Below are 24236 nucleotides of genomic sequence, written 5' to 3'. Positions count from 1 at the left end.
TTGCAGCCAGTGGTGAAGGGTTGTACTGGGAATCCAGCTGTGGCCATCCTCCACTCTGAGCTTCCCAAAACATAAACGGTTTGTGAAGCTATAACATTAGCCTGCTGCTCAATGGCGCTCTCAACCAGCCACTGAAATTCACAGTGTTAACACAGACTGCAGCCACTTCTTTCCCAATCTAAGTGGATAGTTCCAATCAGCGTTGAAACAACTTGCTGATATTGTCTGTTCATAAATGATGCATGTTCTGAGAAGCTGAGGCAGAGACAAACTTAGACTATAATACCCAGTAAAGTTAATACAGCTACACATACAGGAGATGCTACACCTGCTCAACAAACTAAAATAGACAGTAGGAGCAGAAGTCAGAAAGCAATGGATGTTGCAGCCATTCTGACTTGAAGTTGCCAGATTCTAAAGATTCCTATTTTTGCTTTTGATGTATTCAAAGTACAATTATATGAAACAGCTACTGTAATAGTTTCATATGTTGGCCGGGTTAATGCATATAAAAGTGGTTGATGATTATATTTAAGGGATTGTGTCACTGCTTTATGACCACAGGTCTTGGACATCTGATTTCTTTGCCCAGCTACATTACCCTGCAATCTTGTGTACTCAACCGTGAATTTGTACTAGATTAAAACCCCCTCTGGAATTGCACTTTTGGTTAACCCTTGATCCTAATTATCCTCATTTATTTGCTCAGTCTGCCAACCATTACGCCAGGCATGTTGTCGTAGAATCACAGAGCCACAACAATTGTCACTGGCTCAGGCAATAGGCTTCAAAACATCACAGAAATGTTACATTCGAATGCTGGACTGTCTCAGTAGTTCAGAAAGAGATTTCCTGTTTGACTCACTCTTGAGTTATTAGTTTAGAAATTACTATTATTGATATTAGCAAACATAAGCTATAAATATAGTGAAATGGAAATCTTTAACAGCTTCCCATCATAGCAACAAATCTCATTTTCGATTCCTACGCAATTCAGCTGCTGACAGTACTATTTGTTTACAATTATTTACTTTAACCCTGACTTCAGCCATTCGTTGCCATATTGTGGCAGAATCACTTTGCTGTAAATGCTATGTTTCACAATGAAATTTTGCTTACTGTTTCATCCTCAGCTAAATACAATTTTCAAATGAATTACTGAGTAAGATTGTAGCCGTGTTGCTGTTCTAAAACCACTGAAATGAATACAATTTCACTGCTGAGGAACTACTTTGAATTTGCAAGTCACTTTGTGAGTTCGAAGGGAGCAGACGTTTTAGTCGCAGGATCTGATGGATCAAATGGGTCCTGACAGCAGAACATTATGATTATTGGCAAATTTAAATTTATAGATCAAAATTATCATGATAGTGTAGAGCACTCTGAGCTGCCGGATGGTGAAGAATAGTCCACAGGGATACGTCCAGTTCCCACTGTTAGCTGTTGCATTACTGAGAGCAGCTGGTTCCTTAGCTCGTTCTCTAGAGGGTCGGTTAACTGGTTTGTGATGCAGAGTGTTGCCAACAACATGGCTTCACTTCCTGTACTGGCTGAAGTCATCCATGAAGGACTCGCCTTCTCACCCCCACCCCTCATCTGAGATATGGTGACCCTCAGCTTAAACTCACAACCAGTCATCTCTCTCTGAGAGAGCAGCCTATGGTCCTCTGGGATATGGCAACTCTCAACTTCAGCTCATTCTCTTCTGCAATGCTGATGCTATCTGTACTTTAGCTAAGAATGGCCGATAAAGAGATCACAACTCAACTGTATTAATGTATATTAATGTGCTCATATTTAATTTCCTAAATATTAATTCAAATTGGTTTTTTGTTTAAAGAACAGCAGGAATATAATTCATGGCTGTAAAATTCAGCTAAAGTAATTGTCAAATGAAATATTTGAAGGCAACACAGAGCCCAGGTTTAGGCTTTCTCTAGACTGGTACATTCTGGGTCACAAGGATGCAGAATTCCACTGCTCAGCATGGCACTGGATTGCTGTGCTGCTCTTTCTACACATTTTTATAATTGATCTTAAGTTAGATCAATTAATTGTCAACAGAAATATCTGACTATTCGTACCAATCAAAATTCCACGAAAAAATGCAGATGGAAAGATACTTCCTTTTGCCCCCGCGGTGACTCCAACAGCTGTGCACTAACATGCACCACACTGTTTGGCTTTGTCCAGGAAAAAGATTGGAATTTCCATTCTGTTCCAAACCAGCCCCTTACCAAGCTCCTTAAGGAGCTTCACTGGCAGTTAAATGGCAGCGAGCGTGTTTCCTGTTCCCTCCTTCCTGCCGATCCTTTGAAAATCACATTGTGTTCTGTTGATGGTGGGATCAGGTGTCTCCCTCTGGAGATGCAATTTTCAAGTCACACCTGCACCACTTCCCGACCCAACTGGCAATTGAAAATCCAGCCCCATGTATTTTTTTCAGATCAATTAAATTTGCAAAAGGTGAGGAATGTGGCTCCAAGCACTCCAAAGCCTCTTGCATTCTTTCTATCTTCTACATGTTTGTCACCTAATACTTTTTTGTCGACTGTCTAAGACTTTCTCAATACCAAAGCTCATTGATGTTCATTTGCAGAGCAAACATTTTACAAACTCGCAGTTTGTTTCATTTTCATACGAAAAGTGATCTGATTTTCTACTACATTGCTAAACTCTGAGCCTCTGAAGCTTAGGGGCATTGAAATGTACATGACTGAAAAGACCCCCTTTTGGTTCCTCTGCTCAGTCGCTAAAGGAAAACCGAGCCATTTCATGCTCCATGTCCGATGTCCCTCTTTGGATCTGTATCCTTACTTGTGGATCAGCATCAAAGTGGCTTTTAAAATATCAGTAACGTGCAGGGCTGATTCTTGCTGATTTCTCCTCCTTATTTCAGCAGATCCTGTGACTCAGCACATTCCCCACCACCTCTAACTAAAAGGAAGAAGAAGAAGAAGAAGTCGGAGCACAAGCGGAGACGGTGCGTGTTTTTATCTGAGACAATTTGCTTCTTTCTATCACAAACTATCTCGGTAAAGGCTAAGATTCTCTGTATATAGTCAGCCAAAATGTCTCTACACATCATACAGAATGTAACAGGATGGAACATATCAAGGGAAAAATCACACACACCACTGTCTTTCTGTAGCCTACCTGTATCACACACTGGCTATAGGCTGCACATCGCACTTTTCCTGCACCCTGCATACCACGACAATGCCCATTTGCATCATTTCTGCACCATTTCTCTGAGGGTTATGCCAGTCTCCCATCAAAGTCACAGTGGAGATGAGGGAATTTCCTTCAGAATTTCAGGGCTAATGTATATACCCAATACATCGCACATTTTCCATACCCTGTATCTGATACAGTCTCGTGCATCTAGTACAGATTTGCGAAAAGGAGGTTGTGTTTGAATAACTTGACCAAATTGTTGATAAAAGTGTACAGATAAAAGGAATGTGGTGAATGTTACAGGATACAGATTTTTTAGAAAAGTTTGATAATATAGCACATGCTTTTGCTCATGCTCAAAATTAAGCCATGTAGTATTAAAGAGAATGTGAGTATGTCAAGAAATGGCGTGGGGACAGTGAAAAGAGGATAGGGGTAAATGGATAAAAACAAAATACTGCAAATACTGGAGTTCTGAAATAAAAACAGATAGTGCAGGAAGTACTCAGCTGTTGAGTTGAGAGAGAAACAGAGTTAATGTTTTGAGTTGAATATGACTCTTCTTCAGAAAAAGATAATAATATTCAGCTAATTAATATTCAGAAGTAATGTTAATGTTATTTTCTAACCTACACCAGATAGCCTGTCAATAAAAGCAGACCAGCAGAAGATTTTTTTTTAACTCTCACTGACAATTTCAGACTTTTTTTTTAAATGTTTAAAGAGCGGGGGATTTAAAAATACTTCAGGTCATGACATTTAAACAGACCTTATCTACCCTTGAAGATATGTCTACTCCACCAACTTGTGACTCCCACACTGTGGATTAAGGTCCTTGCAACAGGAAAAATGTGATCGATTTGAACTCAGCACTAAGTTCAAATGGCCCCGCTGAGTTTGGGTTTCCCTCTTGTGCGATTCATGCCACACCCCCTTGCCCTGCCAGCAAAGATTGCATCTGTCAGAAATGGCGGTGGGACTTCTGCATCCGGGTCCCGCCCACCATTTAAAAAAATCCACAGTGTCTTTCCAGCTCTGCAGAAATCTGGCCCGAGGTCTTCAATACAGAAAGGACAAAATTCGGAGTGAGAGTATGTCAAATTAAAAGTTCTGAGGGCCAACGATCGTTGTCATATCTACAAAATAGATAAGGCAATTATTAATTTAGAAGGGCAACATGCCTCTGATTTTTCAATTTGCCCACTGAATCATTGGGGTAGTGCACTCCTTCAAGTAATTTAACATTTTCCACCTTTAAAAAGAGATAATATCCTTTGGCTGAACAATCCTTCCTAACCTCTAACCCAGCAGGACATGTTATCATCAAAGTGAAATGTCTGGTGCCAATGGTGAATTCAAATATTGGAAATATCTTCTAATTCATGTCTGTTAAAGTCAAGCGAAGATCACAAGTTAATACGTGCGTCAGGATAAAGAGAATCTGGAATGTGTTTAATCTGTGTTTGCCTCAGTCAAATAGAGTGGTGTCACACTGAAATTTAATAGTATGCAGTGAAGGATAGTTTTATTCTCCAATGGGCTTAATTTGTTTTCCCTCCCTCACCCCTCTCAAAGAAATGAACTCTTCGTTGAAATTTGATCATGTGTAGTGGAAGGCAGCTTTGTTCTAAGATGGGCATGGTTGTTTTCTTTTATAATTCATGCCTAATGGAGTTTGAAAAACATTTCCCTCATGGTTATGAATATAATTCCTGCTGTATTATTCCAGGTCCCCTTCCTACAGTCCTGCCCCAGCGAGAAAGAAGAAAAAGAAAAGCTCAAAGAAGCACAAGAGAAATAGGTAAAAAAAAAAAGAACATTTTTATCACATATAAATATAAAAATGAACTGGTTGCGGGATATTCTTCTCAAGATAGTTGATTGCCATTTGAAATATATGTTGTTGGGATGATAAGTGGTGATGTTGAGCACAAAATAACATTTTTTAGTCTGACCCAAGTTCTAAGCTTTTCTGTAGTCTCTGTCCCCACAAGCAAAATGTTTTTTATGGGTGGTTATTTTGTATTCTTTTGCCCCATTCCCCCCCCCACTACCCCAGCACCCACCCCACTGCCTCCCCCCCCCCCCCCCCTCGCTCCCACACCCCCACCATTTTCTCCAACATCTTTTGATCTCCTTGGACTATGCACCATTTGGGACTGAGCACGTGATTGAAGTCCTACTCCCAGAATCTATACCACTTTAATCCAGCTGCTAGAAACCGTAAGTTGGAGGGCTCTGGCTTCTGAGATAGGGAACTCACCAGAGGAAAGTGTTGGACTTGTCTACGAGCACTTTATACATGGCTCATTACCTCACAAAATTATTCAATCAGTGCTATAGGCATAACACCGAAGGGGTGATTTTCTGTCTGAGATGGGAAACAAAATCATCAGTAAAATATTAAATTATACGTTGACAAAAAGTACTTTTTCTTGACTTTGTAGAAACATCAAATAGGTAGCTTTCTGAATATTAACTAGCAGTGAAGCTCCCCTATCCACTGCTAGAGAATATGTCAAAATCTCCTTGTGATATTAAACGTAGAATCATAGAATAGTGCAGCACAGAAGGAGGCCATTTGGTCCTTTGAGTCTCTGCAGCTCTTTCAGAAAACAATGCAGTTAATTTCAATGTCCCATCTTTCCCCACATTCCTGCAATTTTTCACCTTCAAGTATTTATTAAATTTTCTTTCAAGACTACGGCTGGAATCGTTTGCTGCCATTGGTGACAGGTATCCACGGTGGGCGGCGGGGGAGAGAATTCAGTGGGAGGGGCAGAAATCCATTTCACTCCAGCGCGAAATCCCAGCGGGATCATCCAATGGTGTCTGCCATGGCGGATTGTGAATCCCGCTGGAGGCCGGCGTGAACATGATTTGCATCTCGGTAGTGAGATGCATAGTGGGGGACCGGAATTGTCCCCCATGCCCGATTTACCGTTATGCCAAAGGGAAAACACAACTGGACAAGTGTGACATGCAAAAGTCGGGACTTACTTTTAGGGCCTTGCTCAGACCCCGGACATCCGAGGAGAAGAAGATGCTGGAGCCCTACAGCTACTGGACCCTGGAGGAACACGTGCATCACATGCTGGGTGGATTCTCATGCACATGGCTCCTCCACAGAGCAGCTCTCGAAAGGTGGGAGGTCTCCATACAGCAGCTTCAACTTGGCTGAGGCTTCGGACCTCCACAGACATCCCCATGGGCTTGCACTATCTCCCATGGTCTCTATTGATGCTTTCGAACTGCTTTGGAACTTCATGAACTTCTCCATGCGCTGGGACAGATGTATAGATGATCAGCAAAGTCTGTGGGGGGGTGGGGGGGGTGGGGGGGGTGGGGTGGGGGTGGGCTGGCGGGAAAGGGGGTGACCTGGGTGTGAGTGGGAGAGGAAGGTGTACTGGGATCGGGGGTGAGAGTGTTGGGAGGGTGGTGGTGAGGGAAGGGGGAGGAACAAATGTGTCGGGGGGTGGAAGGAGGGTGTCCGGGGTGGGAGGGGGAGGACGGAGTATGGTGGGGGAGGAGGGTGTAATGGGGGAGAATGTTGCAAGTGGGGAGGTAGGTGTAAGGGGGGAGTAAGGTGTAAGAAGCGGAGTTTGTAAGTGGGAAAGGTGTCCAGGGGAAGCAGGGAATTCAGAGGGGGAAAGGTGTCCGAGGGGAGAAGGGAGTTCGGAGAGGGGAAGGTTTCCAGGGGGAGGAGGGAGTTCGGAGAGGGGAGGGTGTCTAGGGGGAGGAGGGTGTAACGGTGGAGAAAGGAGTAAGGGTGGAGGAAGGGAGGGGTGGAATGTCCAGGCGAACTTGCAAGAGAGGGGCCTGTGCAGTCAGTGATTGCCTCCTGGGGAGCGAACTCAGGGTGGGTGTTGTAGGAGGGAATGGTGAGGGCAAGAAGGGGCAAAGGGAGCCGGTAGGGTAGGAGGGTGAGGGTGCGTTGGTACCGATAGAAGGGGCAGTGAGGGTGGTTGGTGGCGACACCAAGGCCAACATGGACCCTGGGAGTGGGAAGGAGGTCAGGGAGGTCAATGTGGATGGGGGTGGCTTTTCAGGAAGGAAGGGAACGTGCATGTTCACCTGGACATCCTGGAATGAGAAGGGTTCAGGCTGTAGGGTAACAGTGGGGAGGTGGAAGGTGATGCCAGGGGGGTGGACTGTGATGGGGGAAAGGACATGGGTGACTGGGGGAGGGGAAAGGATGGGAGATCTAATCAAAAACTTAGTGACCACCATGCTGTAAAAATCGAAAGTGAGCGGATTCTCATGGTGGGCAGGAACAGGTGCTGCATGGGAGTGTGATCAGTGGGTGGAGATGCAGATCAGATGGCCAGCTGAAAGTGAACCCCAGCAGGCAGCATTGAAAATGCTCAGTTCAGTGAGATAAGCGAATTGGAGGAAGGATCCACGTGCATGGGAGAGTGCTTGCATGAGGCTCCAAAAGGCCCTGCCCCACACACACACTTTGTGAGCTCCAGACGATATGAGCCTGATGGAGATGTGAGGGTGTGTGTGAGAGTTAGTGGATGGGTGATGAGTTTGGGACTGTGTGAGTTGAGAATGATGAGGTGGTTGATTTAACCTGATAGAACAGATGAGAGCATTTATTCTCTTCCTGCACTGGATAGCTGACTTCCTCTGTGCTCCATTGGTGCTGACCCCTGCTGCCACTGCCTCCCAGGCCGGGTTGGTGACTCTGATGGAGCTCCCACGGGCAGAGCAGGGGCAGAGGACATTATGCGGCTTGATTATGCAATCAGCAGGCACCCCAGAGAGGCATCACTAAATTTTGGGGGCTGCTGTCTTCTTTGCTTTCAGGGCCATCTGTCACCTGTAGACATGAAGTAGGCTGCGCTCTGGTGCACTTTAAAATATGGCGCCTGGAGCGAGGAAGTACTGAGGTCATGGCATGGCGGGCAAATGCAAGCCCGCCTGTTAGCGATCAAGCATGTTTCCCGTGAATGCATTATTTATGAATCCAGGAAGGGGACAATTTGGCACGAAAGTCCACCAATGTAGCCAGCAGCTGAAACGTCTTGTTTCACACCCACTACCGTACATAGTACAAATCTGGGATGATTCCGCCCTCCTGTTGAATCTGTAAGCACCACCACCATATCAGGCAGTGCATTACAAATACTTAACACTCATTGTGTAAAGATTTTTTTCTTCATGTCACCTCAGATTCTTTTGACAATCGCCTTAAACCTGGGCCCTCTTGTTACAGACACTTCGGACGCTGGGAACAGTTTCACTTTACTTACCCTTTCTAAATCCTTCTTGACTTTCAACACCCTTAGCAAATTTCAACTTAGCCTTCTCTGCTCCAAGGAACTTTCCCAGTCTGCCTATGTAACACTGATCTTTCATCCCTAGAATTCTAATTCTAGTACAACTCTTGTATACTCTCTCCAAATTCTTCACGTCCTTCCTAAATGTGGTGCCAGAATTGGACACAGGACTCCAGCAGGGCCTGAACTGGTGTTTTATTTGGTTTACCATGACTTCATGGCTTTTGTCCTCTATGGGCAGAATCTTCGGGTCGGCAAGCGGGGAGTGGATCCTGCTCGCCAACACGTAAAATGATGCACAGTGACATCGGGCGTGCGTTCCGACGTCACCACGCGTCGTTCAGATCCTCAGTTCGGCAGGCGTGCAGCAGAGTCAGCTGCGCACCCGCCGAAATGTCAAAGGCCTATTAAGGCCATTTAAAAATTAATTGAAATAATTAACTGAACTGCCCTTCCAACCTTAAGGCTGGCGGGCAGGCGAAGAGCCCAGGCGACCTTCACATTTATCATGAAACCTCATCCACAAGCAGGATGAGGTTTCACGAAGGTTTTTAAAGTTTAATAAAAAATTTTTATAAAATTCATTGACATGTCCAAGCTCATGTGACACTGTCACATGAGGGGACATGTCTTAAAAATTTTCTTTTTCTCTATAAAATTTTCCAAAATCAAAGTAATTTCCCTGAGACAGCTCTGTGCCTCAGGGAGATTTCTGTGCTCTTTCGCATGCGTGCGAGAAAGAGCGCAGGCCCCGACTCAGCCTACTCCCCCTGCCCGCATAGGGAGCGCACGGCACTTCTGGGTGCGCGTCATGCTGGGCGAGCTATAACTGGCCTGCCTATGTAAAATGGCGGCGAGCAACCAATCGCAAGCAGCGATCGGCTACACACCCGCCCGCACCAGCTCCCGTCCAATCCCCCCCCATGGGGAAAAAATCTCCCCTATGCCTCTAATTATAAAGCCAGGATCTCGTATATTTTACATATTCTTTGTTAATCTGTTCCACCACTACTAAAGATTTGTGCACAAACACGCCCAAGTCTCTCTGTTCTTGCACGCTTTTTAGAATTATATATTTAGTGTTTATGGCCTCTCCTCATTTTTTCTACCAAAATTTACTGCCTCACACTTTTCTGATTTGAATTTCAGTTGTCATTTGTCCACCCATTCCACCAGTCTATGCCCTCTTGAAGTCTATTATTATCTTTCTCCGTGTTTAATACACTTCCAAGTTTTCATACAAACTGCAAATTTTAAAATTGTGTTCCTTAAATCAATCATTAATGTACATCAAAAGCAGCAGTGGTCCCAGCACGGATCATAAGGGAATGTCACTGTATACCTCCCCACGCTCCGGAAAAACTGTCATTCACCATATCAGGCTGTTTTCTATCCCTTATCTAATTTCATATCCATGCAGCTACCTGCCCCTTTTATCCCGTGGGCTTCAATTTTGCTGACAAACCTGATGGATGGTACTTCATTAAACGCCATTTGAAAGTCCTTACTCTCTCTGTTGCCTCATCAAAAAACCCAATCCGATTTGCTCTTAATGAATCCTAGTGCTAGTTCTTCTTTGTCCGTGTTATCCAAGCGGCTGTTAATTTTCTGACAGATTATTGTTTCAAAAATCTCTCCTACCCCTGATGTTAAACTGATTGACCTGTAATTGCTAGATTTATCCTTCTTCCCTTTTTTGAACAAGGGTGTAACATTTACAGTGTTTCGGTACCATCACTGTATATAATGAGGATTGGTAAATTGTGTGTAGCACCTATCAATTTCTACCCTTAGTCCCCTCAGAAAACTAGGATGCATCCCATCCACACCTGGTGACTTATTCCCTTTAAGTGCCACTCACCTTTCTATTACCTCCTCTTTATCAATTTTATCTTGCCCGGCATCACAACAACCCCCAACTACTTTACCCTAGCTTGGGCAAATCCTCTATCTTGATAAACGCCGATGCAAAGTACTCATTTAGTTCCTCAAGCATGACTATGCTGTCACCAATAGTTCTTCATTTTGGTCCCTAATTGACCCCACCAACCCTCTGAAAGCCCTTTAAATGCTTATGAAAGACTTCAGGATTCCCTTTTATGTCAATGACTAATGGGAGTTGCAACTATTTCAAAGCTAAAGAGGACATTTAAAGGTATATAAGATACTAAAGGAAATAGAACCAGGTAAAATTCTAATACAAATCTAATTATTTTAAGTTGCCCACTTAGATACAAACTGATTTTTTAAAAATCCAGGAACGATGTCAGGAAGCAAATAGAAACAATTCTTCATACAAGAAGTGATATACTCTGAAAGAGTCTTCCAAGGAGGTTAAAAACTCTGGCGTCAATAAAGAAGCTGTTAGAAGCATTGTAGAGGGGACCATCAACTAAAACGGACTGAATGGTCTTTCTCATCTGTGAAAAGCCAACTTTGTGAAAAATTATAAGAATAATTCAGAGAAATTGCAAGATAGGCAAGAGGGATTGGTTCATGAGTCATCTCTGAGGCCCAACCTTTAGGAACAGCTAACATTGTCTTGGATTCACAGACTTCTCCTATCCATTATCCCTGATTGATGTTATAATGATGAACTACATAAACAAAAAACACCCATAAATAAAAACCACCAGAAAACAAGAATAACCCAATTATAGGTTAAAGTTCATCAGAATTTGCCAGAACTGTTTGATTTTCCTTTGGCAGGATATCAATTATATGCCCTGTTTTAACATCCCTCACAACCACCATCTTTATTAAAGCTCCTCTTTTAATTAATTTTAAATCAAAGAAAATCTTAGTGTCTAATCCACTGAATGAAGTTCCCGTTCATTTACATCATTGCTAATTAGATATAATTGCTTATTTGCATGCATCTCAAGAGAAAAAAAAATTGAAAACTGAATATGTACAAATGCAAAGTGCCTGCATTCTCTCACACCCTAAACCAGCCTTTTGTTATCTGCAGGTCAGAACCAGCCTCCACAAAGAAACGGCGCCACAGGTAGAGAACTTTTATTAATTCAAATTAATAGCTGTTAGCTTTTAATTTGCTGAAAAAGAAATATAATAAGCTGTTCTTTCCTTCAGCTCAACAAGTCCAAAAAGGAAAAGAAAGGAAGGGAAAAGACATCGGAGAAGGTAAATGATATCTTATGGTGGTTCGTTGGCAACCAACTGTTTATCACATGTTTGTTGTTCACACATCTATCTGAGCCAGGAAGCCAGTGTAAAATATAGGCTGCAGTGTCAGGTCCCATATTCAGCCATTAGAGTGGAGTCTGGGTAACTACTGATCTGATACATTTTCATGAGGCTACCTGCACAAATTCCCCCTAGTGTTATATCTTCTGTACAGTAAATTATTTTTACTGTCCTGTTATTACAAGATATTGAGGCTAGTGTCATTTTGTTTAACACGAGAAGGAACTGAATTCTTGTGCAATGAACTAAGGTGGAGTTTTTCTGAGGTGACGTTGATGTGTATTGAGGCTGGACGAAGAGAAAGTCTATCTAGGATGGGTGGTATGATTACATTGTTCTTGAAGTGCAGTCCCTTCCACGTAGGGAAATGTGAAAGACATTTTGTGCACATCATTAGTTCTGCACACTTGAAGAAGAGTCATATTAGACTTGAAACGTTAACTCTGTCTTTCTGCAGATTCTGCCAGACCTGCAGTTTTTCCAGCATTTCCTGTTTTTATTCCAACTTGTCTTTATGGTTGCATTGGTTTATGGCTGAATTTTGGCCAGTACAGCAGGTGAACTTCCTGCTCTTCTTCAAATAGTGTCAGGGGATCTTTTACATTCAGTTGAGAGGGCCTCAGTTTACTGTCTCATTTAAACAATGACAGACTCTGACAGTGCTGCACTCCCTCAGTACTTCATTGGTGTGTCAGCGCTCAATTTCTAGAACAGGGTTCACATGTACAACTTTTAAATCAGAGGGAAGAGTGCTACCAACTGATAAACTATCAATGCCTCCCAATGAAACAGGATATATATTTCCATGATGATTTTTTTTCATTGGGTAATAAGTGAGGCCGACCCACAGGTAAATCTGTAAACCACAAAAATTACGATACTTTTTACATGCCCCCCCCAACCCCGGAATGTGCTTTTCCGGGTTCTGAAATTCAGTTTACTGAAAGATGGTCATAGGACAAAAGCAAACCCATGCATGTCACAACACCATTGTACATAGCAACTGAAGAAATATGTGCCCAGGAATTATGCCATATTAGCATACAAATAGTTAATATGTCTTCCTCAAATAACTGTGTTCTTCTGTTTACTGCTAACACCTTAGCATAATAGCAAACAAAGCAACAACACTGGAATCAGTTTGTTACACTGATGTCGTATGCGACCATTTATAAGCTGCAGAGAATACTTCTGCGGTTACCAGCCAACCGATTGTGACAAATTATTGTGTCAGTTCAACAACATATCAATTGGCTTATATCGCACATGATGCTCAGCAACAAACTATAACACTATCAAAGAGTGACAGAATAATGGATAGGTTGAATAGCTACCAGACATTAACATAAACAAAGGACCAAATTATTCAGTAAATCATTAGGTTGAAGTTTGAACAATTTGTACAGATTACCCAAACCTCAAGATTGTTTTTAATTCCCCAAACATTAACTCCCCACTGCCTGCTTGTTGCTTTCTATAAGAACAAGAATATTCCGTGTATAAACCAGTGATATGTAAAGAGACCATTGCAGGCCTCTCCATAGGAACATAGGAACAGGGCCTGGTCATTTAGCCTCCTCAAATCTATTCTGCCATTCAACTCGATTTTAGCCGACCTGTGTTTTAAATCCATTTACCCATCTTTCTTCCTAACCATTCATACTGCAAAAAAAAATCTATCTCAGTTTTCAAATTTTCATTAAGCTAGACTCAACAGTTTTGTCAGGGAGAGAGTTCCAGGTTTCCACCCATCTTTGTGAGATGAAGTGTTTCATGGCATCACCCCTGATTTTAAGGTTATTTCCCTCTTTCAGGAAGGTAAGTTTTCTGATTTTTAAAAATGTTTTTGTGGGGCCAGGAGGAGCTGGAGGGCACACAACCAATCCTGGTGTCCTGCTAAAGAAGCAGCCATGCACAGAGATGGTGGATGGGCGTGTGAATTGTCAATATCCCAAAATCAGTTTTCTGACCTGTGATTGTGAAAATGAGTCATTATACTGGGTTGTAATTTAAGGTGCAGATATATTCAGCATTCCTCCCCCTGTATTTTGGCAAAAAAATACACAAGTGAAGGAAAAGCTGAAAGGGGAGACAAGTGTTGAAAGCAGTAGATTTATCGTTCTGCAGCATGCTCCTGGAAAATTTGATTTTGATGCTTGATTTGGTGCACTTTGCAATCTAAAATGAACAAAAGCATTGCACTTTTCCCACATAAAAATAACCTTGCTGAATTCTTTGGAATGAATTACTTTTCTTTACATTTGAAAATGTCATTCTCTCAATAGCAGCAGATAATAAGTTTTAAGTAACATCCTTTTTTTAAAAAAAAAAAATACCTTACAGCAAATTGGGGAAAATTTCTTCAACACTCCCCACTCCCAGTCTATTCATACATATATACAAACAAATTAGGAGTAGGCCATTTAGCCCCTCGAACCTGCTCCACCATTTAGTTAGATCATGGCTGATCTGATTGTGGCCTCAACTCCACATTCCACTTTCCCAATAACATTTTGCTCCCTTGTTAGTCAAGAGTCTATCCACCTCTGCCTTAAAAATATTCATTGACCCTGCCTTCACCGCTCCACCCAGTAGAAAATTCCAAAGGATCATGACCCTCTGAGAGAAAAAAATTCTCCTCACCTCAGTCTTAAATGGGAGACCCCTTATTTTTAAAATGTGTCCCCCTAATTCTAGTCTCTCCCACAAGGGGAAACATCCTTCCAGCATCCACCCTGTCAAGTCCCCTCAGGATTTTATATGTTTCAGTAATGTCACCTCTCTTTCTTCTAAGTCCAACCTCTCGTCATAAGATAACAACCCCCATCCAATGTATCAGTTGAGTGAACCTTCTTTGAACTGCTTCTAACGCATTTATATCCTTTCTTAAATAAGAAGACCAAGACTGTACACACTACTCCAGCTGTGTTCTCACCTGTGCAGCTGTAGCAAAACATCCCTACTTTCATATTTCATTCCCACTGCAACAAGTGACAACATTCCATTTGCCTTCTTAATCACTTGCCGTACCTGCATGCTAATTTCTTGTGATTCATGTACCAGGACACCTAGATTCCTCTGTACCTTCTGTATTCTCGCTCCATTTAAATAATGTGCTTTTCTATTCTTCCCGCCAAAGTGGGCAATTTCACATTTTCCCACATTATGGTCCATCTGCCAAATTTTTGCCCATCCTTTTGCAGATTCCTTATGTCCTCTTCACAGCTTACTTTCCTACCTATCTTTGTGTCATCAGCAAATTTAGCAACCATACATCTGGTCCCTTCATCTAAGTGATTGATATAAATTGTGAATAGTTGATCCCTGTGGCACTCCACTCGTCACATCTTGCCAACCAGAAAATTACCCAACCAGAAACTCTCTGTTTCCTATTAGCTAACCAATCCCAACCATATGTTACCCCCTACACCATGAGCTCTTGGTGATTTTTGTTTCATTATGTGGTAGGGGTTTAGATAGGGTTCTTTGCGGCTTGTCTATTCTGCAAAGTAAGCTGCTCGAGACGTAGTTTCTCAAAATCATTGCTCTTTATTTACAGCTACTATGTACATATTGGGACCTCCACATGAGGTTGGAACTTCTGCTCCTTCCAGATCGCGATAGCTTGAATTTTACCTTTGGCGGGCAGGCGCGATCGGCGGGCCCAGGAACGGTCGCGAAATGGGCCCCCAACTGTGATCGGCCCCCCACCGTGATTTCACGCCGGCTGGCCAATTCACAGCCAGCCAGCATGAAACACGCGCTGAAAAGCTCAGCACTGATGGGGTGGGGGCAGGAGGAGGGCAGGCGATGACGTTTCCATAGGCGCGGGTGAGCGCTGTGAGAAATCTACCTGAAGGCAGACAGCTGCCTCAGGGAGCTGCAGACTTGAAAATGCTCAAATAAAGATTGAAAAAGCTGCTAAAACATGTCCCTGCCTCACAATCAATCACCTGAAAATATCGCTGATAAAACTGCTGTCCACAGATATTTATTTTTATTTTATTTCATAACGGAAATTTCAACCCGCCCTTGGACGAGGTTTGATGAGAAATGTAAAGGCCGCCTGGCCGCTTCGCCCGTCCGCCAACCGTAAGGTAGGACAGGCCATGAAAATTCAGAGACAATTGCGCCATTAATAGGCTGAATTGCCCTCTTAATTGTCGGCAGGCCCGCTTCCGAATTTTGCACGCGCGCCGAGTGAAATATCGCGCGAGTGATGTCGGAATGCTAGCCCGGGCGTCTTCTCACACAATTTTACGCCCGATCAGATCGGGGGAGCGCGCCTCCCTGCGGGACATAAAATTCAGCCCTATCTTTCAGTCATGCGACCTAACATCATTATTACATCAGCACCAATTATGCTTCTTTACTCTACACTTTTCACCCTCTCCAGTTCAAGGTGGCATTTTCCTTCATCTTTACCTCAACTGATGCCTGCACTCTTCCTCCTCCAACTCACATCTCCACTCCCAGCTTCTGCACGTGCCTCCTGCATGTACCTCCCCTCTTCTTCCATCCTCACCCTCCCTCAGGACCCTCACTTTCTCTCCTTCTCTTCTCCTGCTCTTTCTCAAGCACTGCTGCCACAGATAATGTGGTTGGGAATTTCTGCCTTAGAGCACATCAGGCAAAGTCAACTCAGGTAGCACTGGAACTGAATAAGAACAATGTTGAGGGAAGAATAGCCCATTCCACATTGCGTTCTGGCTACAAATGTAGACGCACAGACCATACGCCCAAAACATATGCAGATAGCGTATCTGTGGATGTGGCGATCATGCACTGATGGTGGCTATGTATTTCTGGCCTCCCAGATTGCACGTTGCATAGGAACATAGACTAAATGAAAAAAAAACAAACCTGGAACTTTCAATTCTGGGTCAGGAACCCAGCTGCTGGTTCAGTTCTGGCTCCCGACCCCTGCACAGCATGTTCCAGATATGCCCACGGGATTTTTAAAAGGCCAGGCCAATGGCAGGGAGTGAGCTCGCCATTTAATTCAGGTCAGTGGGCAGGCTTCAGAGGATGGAGGGCCAATGGGGAGCCTTCCAACATGTAGGCGCCTTCTGAAGAAGCGTCAATTTTAAACTTAATTAGACCAGAGCTGCCTGGCCATGATCCTTGAGGGGCAACTGCTCTGGGAGAATGGCCAACGGCTGCAGCCGTGCTCCAACAGTCATTGTGGGTCGGGGTGGGGAGGCCCTTTGATTCACATAAATTGGACTGAATTGGCTGCTTGCACAGGCAGCTGATCCAACCCAGAGCTGCCCCCATTGAAAATGGCTTGGCGTCAGGGTGCTGATGGTGGGCGCATCTGTCCACCCCTGATCTCAGCCCCAATTTGAAAATCCAGCCCTAAGGCTCCAACTAGTTTGCCTGCCACCATCCTGGTTATCACATAATGGCGACTCGTCACAGCAATTAATCAATCATTATGAATTTGACAACAAACAGACCCAGACATAACCTGAGGAAAACCCCAATGATGGAGAGCTTTGGAAGCCCAAAGTCCAAAATCTCTGTTTTTTTCCCCACACGCATGTTACATTTATCACGTCATGTCTGAAATTGCTCGTACACTGTATCCCAAAATGCCATTTTCTGAAAGGAATGTATTGAATTTGCATTTGAATAAATCAATACTAACTGCTTCCATCATCTCCCGAGGGAGATTCTTCCCTAGGTTGACCACTCGCATACTGAAATATTGGATTCAATTTTAACTGTGTAAGTGAATGGATTTCGAGTCAGTTAAAATCTCGCCCAATTATTTGTTTCCACAGGTTAATTATGAATTTGCATCTGCTGTGTCCTCTGGGTCTAAGAAGATGTTGTTTGCCACAATATATAAATCATTCTCCCCAACATATCTCGTATCAGTGCAAAAACAAAATACTGCAGATGCTGGAAATCTGAGATAAAAACAGAAAATGCTGGAAATGGTCAGCAGGCCAGGCAGCATCAGGCCTTTCAAAAGGTCAACAACCTGAACTGTTCACTCTGTTTCTCTCTCCACAGATACAGCCTGGCCTGCTGAGTATTTCCAGCATTTTCTGTTTTTATTTCATATCAATCTTTGCTGCATAAGCACCATGAAGTGGGATAGAATTTTTCAGGTCTGTCATGGTGGAACCTTCCCTCCTAATGGACAATTGCAAATAGTCCAAATGCAATGTCCTGATGCATGTTGGTAGTGCACAAGGTGGTACCACGTCTTTGAAAAGAATATCTCAAGCTTTAAAGCCTTCTGGCCCTATAATCTATGTGAACTGAACACTCAGGCTCAGACATTGCCTTAAATCTAAATGCAAATCTGAAGAAAAATGCTTACTGTTAACACGAGCTGCCATGGATGACTATTAACCATGAGAAGGCAATGCACTGATGCTTTAATGTGATGCAGGGTGGAAAGATGTGTATGTGGATGCTCCCATGGTAAGTGTAAGCCTGAACCCTGCTGGTCAAGAGGCAATGTTGCTTTAGTAAATGTTGTCCCTTCTGAAGCCCTGGGTTAAGTGATATTATTGTCTATTTTTGTGATATGTTAGTTTTCTTTCAGAGGGAAACAGTATTATTCACCGCTATGTTTTGTATGCTTTAAAGCTATAATTCTTTTCCAGTCATAAATCAATCCATAGAAGGAAACACGAAGCCTTCAGTTCAAGGCCAAAAAGTAGTGGCCAAGCTTAATGTTTTGTAGTAGCTCTTCCACAACTTTTTCTCTTGTTACTGAATTTCCCCCAATCCATTTCACAATTATAAAATTGCCAACTTGATTTCAAACTGAATTTCTTGCTTGTTCCAAGGCCAGAGGCTAGGAATCGTGCAACAAGTAACTCACCTCCTGACTCCCCAAAGCCTTCCCACCATCTACAAGGCACAAGTCAGGAGTGTGATGGAATACTCCCCACTTGCCTGGATGAGTGCAGCTCCTACAACACTGAAGAAGCTGGACACCGTCCAGGACAAAGCAGTCCGCTTGATTGGCACCACATCCACAAACATTGACTCCCTCCACCACTGACGCATAGTAGCAGCAGTGTGTCTACAAGATGCATTGCAGGAATTCATCAAGCCTCCTTAGACAGCACCTTCCAAACCCACGCACCACTACCACCTAGAAGGATAGGGGCAGCAGATAGATGGGAACACCACCATCTAGAAGTTCCCCTCCAAGTCACTCACCATCCTGACTTGGAAATATATCGCCGTTCCTTCACTGTCGCTGAGTCAAAATCCTGGAACTCCCTTCCTAACAGCACTGTGGGTGTACGAACACCACATGGACTGCAGCGGTTCAAGAAGGCAGCTCACCACCACCTTCTCAAGGGCAACTAGGGATGGGCAATAAATGCTGGCCCAGCCAGTGAAGCCCACATCCTGTGAATGAATTAAAAAAAACATAATTCTCCCGATAAATTTGCAGTCATTGTAGTAATCATTTATTGGTATAAACCAGTACAACAGCTCTGCCAAAGTTTTCACAGACACATCAGAGATAAACACCCTTGTACAGATAGGAAGCCCTAGGAAATGGTACAAATTTTGTTATAAATGAGATCAGTTGTGGAATAGGCAGGGCACGTGCCCTGGTTTTGCTCGCTATCCTTTAAGCTCCAGGTAATGTTGCGTGTTTATAATGATATAAAGGCACCAATCACTTATAAGGGATTGGGTAAATTTATTTAGACTAGGCACATGAGAACACATATACATGGATAGAAAGCTTGAAAACATCAACAGCAGAGCTGTGTGTGCTATGTTCTGCTCACAGGCCAAAGTGAAACTGTGGCTGGATCATATGACAAACTTCCCATCCAGTGATGGCATGCTGCTAGTCCTTAAAGGCACATAATAACATCTCCCATTCTTTCTAAAGATCCTTTCCCCCTTCTAAAGAAGTATAGCTATTTACAATACATGCTCATGTTTAGTTGCCGTTACATGAGTGTATAGAATTAATGAACCTATAAGTCTCTAAAGTGTAGAGGTAATTTGCTGGTACACCCAAATCTTGTAATGGTAACCTTGTCTGGATGTTTCTTTAATGGTGATCTGTGGGATTGTCATTCTAGGATGTTGTTCCTGATTGCATTTGGGATCTTGTCCTCGATGTAATATGACTGTACGGTGGTTGAGGAGCTGGAATAGATCTGATCTGTCCTCTGTTATGCCTCACCATTGTACCTCTGTGTATAATGACTTCATAGGATTTTGATTCTGAACAAAGCCATGTCACCTCAGCAGGTTGCCATGTAACTTCTATGTGATCCTGCATGCAAACTTGTCCCAACTCTAAACTGGGCAATTTTGTCCCCACATTTTTATTGTGCATGCTGTTCATCTTCTCTTACAATTTTAAAAGTTGCTCTCTAGTTTCTGAAAGACAAGGATGGTTAAGAGTAGGTTAATCGGTATGCACTGGTCTCTGAGCTCTGCCGATGATGGAACAGTTGCACTTAAAGGTGTCACTCTCAAATGTAACTTTGCAATGTGTAGATCTTGCTTGGTCTGTCTACATTTGAAAATTTCACTGTGTGAATCATTTGTTCAGCTAGGGCATTAGATCTAGGGTAACGAGGAGAAGAAGGCGTGTGACCAATATTCCACTTCTCACGCATATTCTGAAATAGCTTACCAATAAATTATGAACAGTTATCCATAATGATCTCTCCAGGCATGCCAAATAAACTGAAAATAGCATTTAGAGTGTGCACAACAGATATACTTGGGCCAGGATATTGAGGGCAGGGGTCAAGGCCCGCTCGCCGACGCGTAAAATGACGCAGGATGACGTCGGGCGGAACTCCCAACGTCACCCCGCATCATTTCAATTTTCAGGTCAGCGGGGGCGCAGCCAAATCAGCTGTGTGCCCACCGACCTGTCAACGTCTAATTGAGGCCATTGAAAAACTAATTCAACTAGTTAATGGACCTGTCCTTCCGACCTTAAGGTTGGCGGGCAGGCCGGGAGCCTTGGCGGGCTTCAGAAAAAGCATGAAACCCCATCCACGGGTGGTATGAGGTTTCATGTAGGTTTATAAAAATTTAATAAAAGTTTGATTAAAAGTGATGGACATGTCCCAACTCATGTGACAGTGTCACATGAGGGGGCATGCCAGGGAAATTTTATTTCTCAACATTTACCATTTTTAAATTTGGCGCCGATCTCCCGGAGGCAGCACTTAGCCTCAGCGAGACGAGTGCGCTCTTCCGCACTTCGTGAAAGAGCGCACTCTCGGCTGAGGGAATCCCCCCACCAACCCCCCCCGCCCCGCCCGCACAGGGAGCGCATAGTGCTTCCTGGCGGATGTAAAGCTGGGCGGGCCTTAATTGGCCCACCCACGTAAAGTGGCGGCGTGCTCTCCCCCCCCCACCCCCACCCCCCCCCACCCCCCCCCTCAATCCCCACCCCGCCCCAGAGTTGCACCCGCATGCACTCGCTCCTGCACTTCCCACCCAACGGGGGGGAAATTCTGCCCTTGATGTATTGTTCAATCGTTGAATAATGGAGCACTTGGTAAAATTGTCAATGATGACAATGAAGTCAGAGTCATGGACATGAAAGAGTTTGAATGTGATTTTGGACCAAGAATGGGTAGGAACTTCATGTGGAATCAATGATTCTTTGTGCTGATTTGACATATATTCTTGACATGCCTCGCACTTCTTGACAACGACTTCAATGTCATTGTTCATAGCCAGCCGACAGACTGTCTCTCTTGTAAGTCATCTCATCCAATCTATGCCCAAGTGTGAGTGATGAAGTTGTTGAGGAATATCAGGTTGCAAAGCTTCCAGCATGATGACCTGCCTGCCTTTAAAACTGACTACCCAGGAGATACCCTGAGTGAGGTCAAAATGGTCTCACTGTTTGTGGACATGCTGAATTGAATCAAGCCATCCTTCAGTGATGGTTTTCCACAGTTTCTGTAGAGTGGAGTCTTTTGTCATTTCTTCTTGTAGTTGCTGGCAAGACTCAACCTCAGAGATTGAGACTTAGCAAACACTTTGATGGTGTGATGGTATCTATGTTTCCCATGATATTGACAGTGTGAAACATGTGTTCCCCACTCTTCATCTTGTCATTTTCTAATTTGTCAATCACCTCGTATACATTTCTGACAGGATATTAGATGGTTGTCTGTAATGCTAAAAGGTACCCATTGCATACAGTCAGTTTGGATCAATGCATGGCTCTTTGTATCTGCATCAGCTTTTGCTCTGGTGCACTGCCGCTGCCAATGGCTTTTTCTGCCACATGCCTTGCAGAATTGATGGAAAGCTGGGCATTTCCTTGGTGCATGCAGAAGGCCACATCTTCCGCATGTCTTGGTGGGTTTAGATGTTCTAGTAAGTGCGTCAACAGCTGGGTGGTATGTAGGACCTGTAATCTTTGTCAACCTGCGAAGATTGCTTCGTACTTACGTCCATCCTTAAATAACTCTTCATTGCTATATGTCTTGGGCTTGTCAGCAGATATTGCTAGAATGCTTCCATGGGAGTGGATGTGATCGCCAACTCAACAATTTTGTCTGCTAGTTCTGCATCTTAAAAATCACAGTATGTACCCTTTTCTTTGCATCTGCTGATGAAGTGCTCTATGGATTCTGTAAGCTGTTGTTAAAATGACATGAGCTCTAGTCAATGAATACAGAAGCTTAACCTGATTCTGAACAAATCTTGCAATATAGTTCATATCTTTTGGAGATTGTTTAACTCTTCTGCTGTTAACCTTGACATGTTCAGCCTGTGTCGACTTTCAGTCTCAATTGCTAGGCAAATTTTTATGGCTTGTTTGTCTGGTCCAGACATCTTGAATCAGGAAACCATTGCTCCTTATGCTGTTTAAACATTCTGAATTCAGATAGGTCAGCTGCATCCCAATTCGAACTGGGGAATTTTGTAGACATTCTGACAGTATCCCTTTGACGTTCCTCCTTGTTTTATTCAACTTATTGTTCAGCAACTCCTGAAGCCACTCTTTATAATCGCAACCTCCTCTGGCCCAATTCTTATGACGAATTTGTTTTTTTTTGTTTGACTCTCCCTCACTCGCTATCAATCCAGCCCACACCCTAGTCATTCACCTTTCCCGACTGAGCTAACCTGGTGCTGGTCCTCTCGACGTGCTGTCCCACTCACTGAACCGACGGGCTATGTGCTGCAATCTCACCACGAGGGATCCATCCGCTTACCAGCTCTTTATTTGAGCATTATCTCGGCCCTGTGTCTTCAAAGCCTTTCTTTGCAGCTGGCTTGCAATTTCACCACTTTACAACTCTGTGAACTCATTGCGGTCTGACCAAAATGTTGAGGATTGTTTTATGCCATGTAGCACAATCTAATGCTGTTCACCATGTTGTACCTGTGCTTAATCTTGCTGCCACATTGTTTGACCACCGCTGAACACCATGTTGCAGTTTTATAATGATATAAAGACACCAATCAGATTCTATCCACAGCATAATGGGCAACATGTTGTGGGTTCATTTATTTAGACTAGGCACATGGGAGCAAATGTACATGGATAGGAAGTTTGAAGACATCAGCAGCAGAGCTGTGTGTGTTGTGTTCTGCTCACAGGCCAAAGTGAAACTGCGGCTGGATCATATGACAAACTTCCCATCTAGTGATGGCATGCTGCTATCCCTTAAAGGAATGTTACAACAGGTAACCTCAGGGTTAAAATTGATCTGTTTAATTCCCTATCTTTGCTTTTAGGGGTTGCAGGATGGCTCCCCAGAGGATAAATCTATAGAATGGTGTGATATTGAACTGTGCATAATACCTGCTCTGGGCTGAGTTAACCGCTCTCAGCTCAGTATACAATGGAGTGCCGTAATTGGAACATAGGAACATAGGAGCAGGAGTAAGCCATTCAGCCCCTCGAGCCTACTATATCATTCAATTAGACCATGGCTGATCTTCCACCTCAATGCCATTTTCATGCACTATTCCCATACCCCTTGATATCTTGTTATTATCTATAAATCTATCTAAATATCCATAGGAGATAGGAGCTGGAGTAATAGGCCTCAGCAATTAAAAGCTTAAGAAGAAAGATAGGCCAGGACTGCCATTCCTTATTGCTGGAAAGTTCCACTGCAGATGGTGGATGAGGACAAAACCAGGGTCGGCCCTGCTTCTTCTCATGAGGATTTAAATGCAAAGAACGGCAATTTGTACAAGGTGCCATAATGTTACCCATGGAGTGGAGAGGGAAAATACGAATTGAAGCAACTCAAACTCAAGAGCATGAATATCTGGCACAAAACTTACCGTAATTCAGTGCTTCTGGCACTCACGGAGAGCGGGCACAACGAATTCCTGATCCCAAATGGAGGGCCACTGATCATCTCTCTTTTGTCTTCCTATTAAGGTCTCGGGCCACTTCACCTTCACGTAAAGGCCACAGATGCAGACGTGCTAGTTCACAGAGCTCAGCCTCCAGGTCCTCCAGCTGCTCCACCAGGTAAATCTGTGTTCTTTCCCCATGCAAACTGATATATCGCATTGTCTGTCATTACTGCACACTAAAAGCCAATTAGCACCCTGCCACCT

General features: G+C 43.5%; 1 protein-coding gene across 1 annotated transcript in view; it reads left to right on the top strand.

The window, feature by feature from the left end:
- Positions 1-24236, top strand: part of srrm4 (serine/arginine repetitive matrix 4) — a 363549-nt gene that overhangs the window by 291646 nt on the left and 47667 nt on the right. The window contains exons 3-6 of the mRNA XM_078554655.1: positions 2903-2983; positions 4907-4978; positions 11434-11469; positions 11556-11606. Coding sequence (XP_078410781.1) covers positions 2903-2983; positions 4907-4978; positions 11434-11469; positions 11556-11606 — 240 coding nt within the window. The remainder of the gene's footprint in view (positions 1-2902; positions 2984-4906; positions 4979-11433; positions 11470-11555; positions 11607-24236) is intronic.

This window comes from Cetorhinus maximus, chromosome 12, assembly GCF_964194155.1.
Source record: "Cetorhinus maximus chromosome 12, sCetMax3.hap1.1, whole genome shotgun sequence".
Taxonomy (NCBI): domain Eukaryota; kingdom Metazoa; phylum Chordata; class Chondrichthyes; order Lamniformes; family Cetorhinidae; genus Cetorhinus; species Cetorhinus maximus.
Note: the sequence above shows the minus strand (reverse complement) of the source record. Positions and strands in the feature narration are given on the sequence as shown.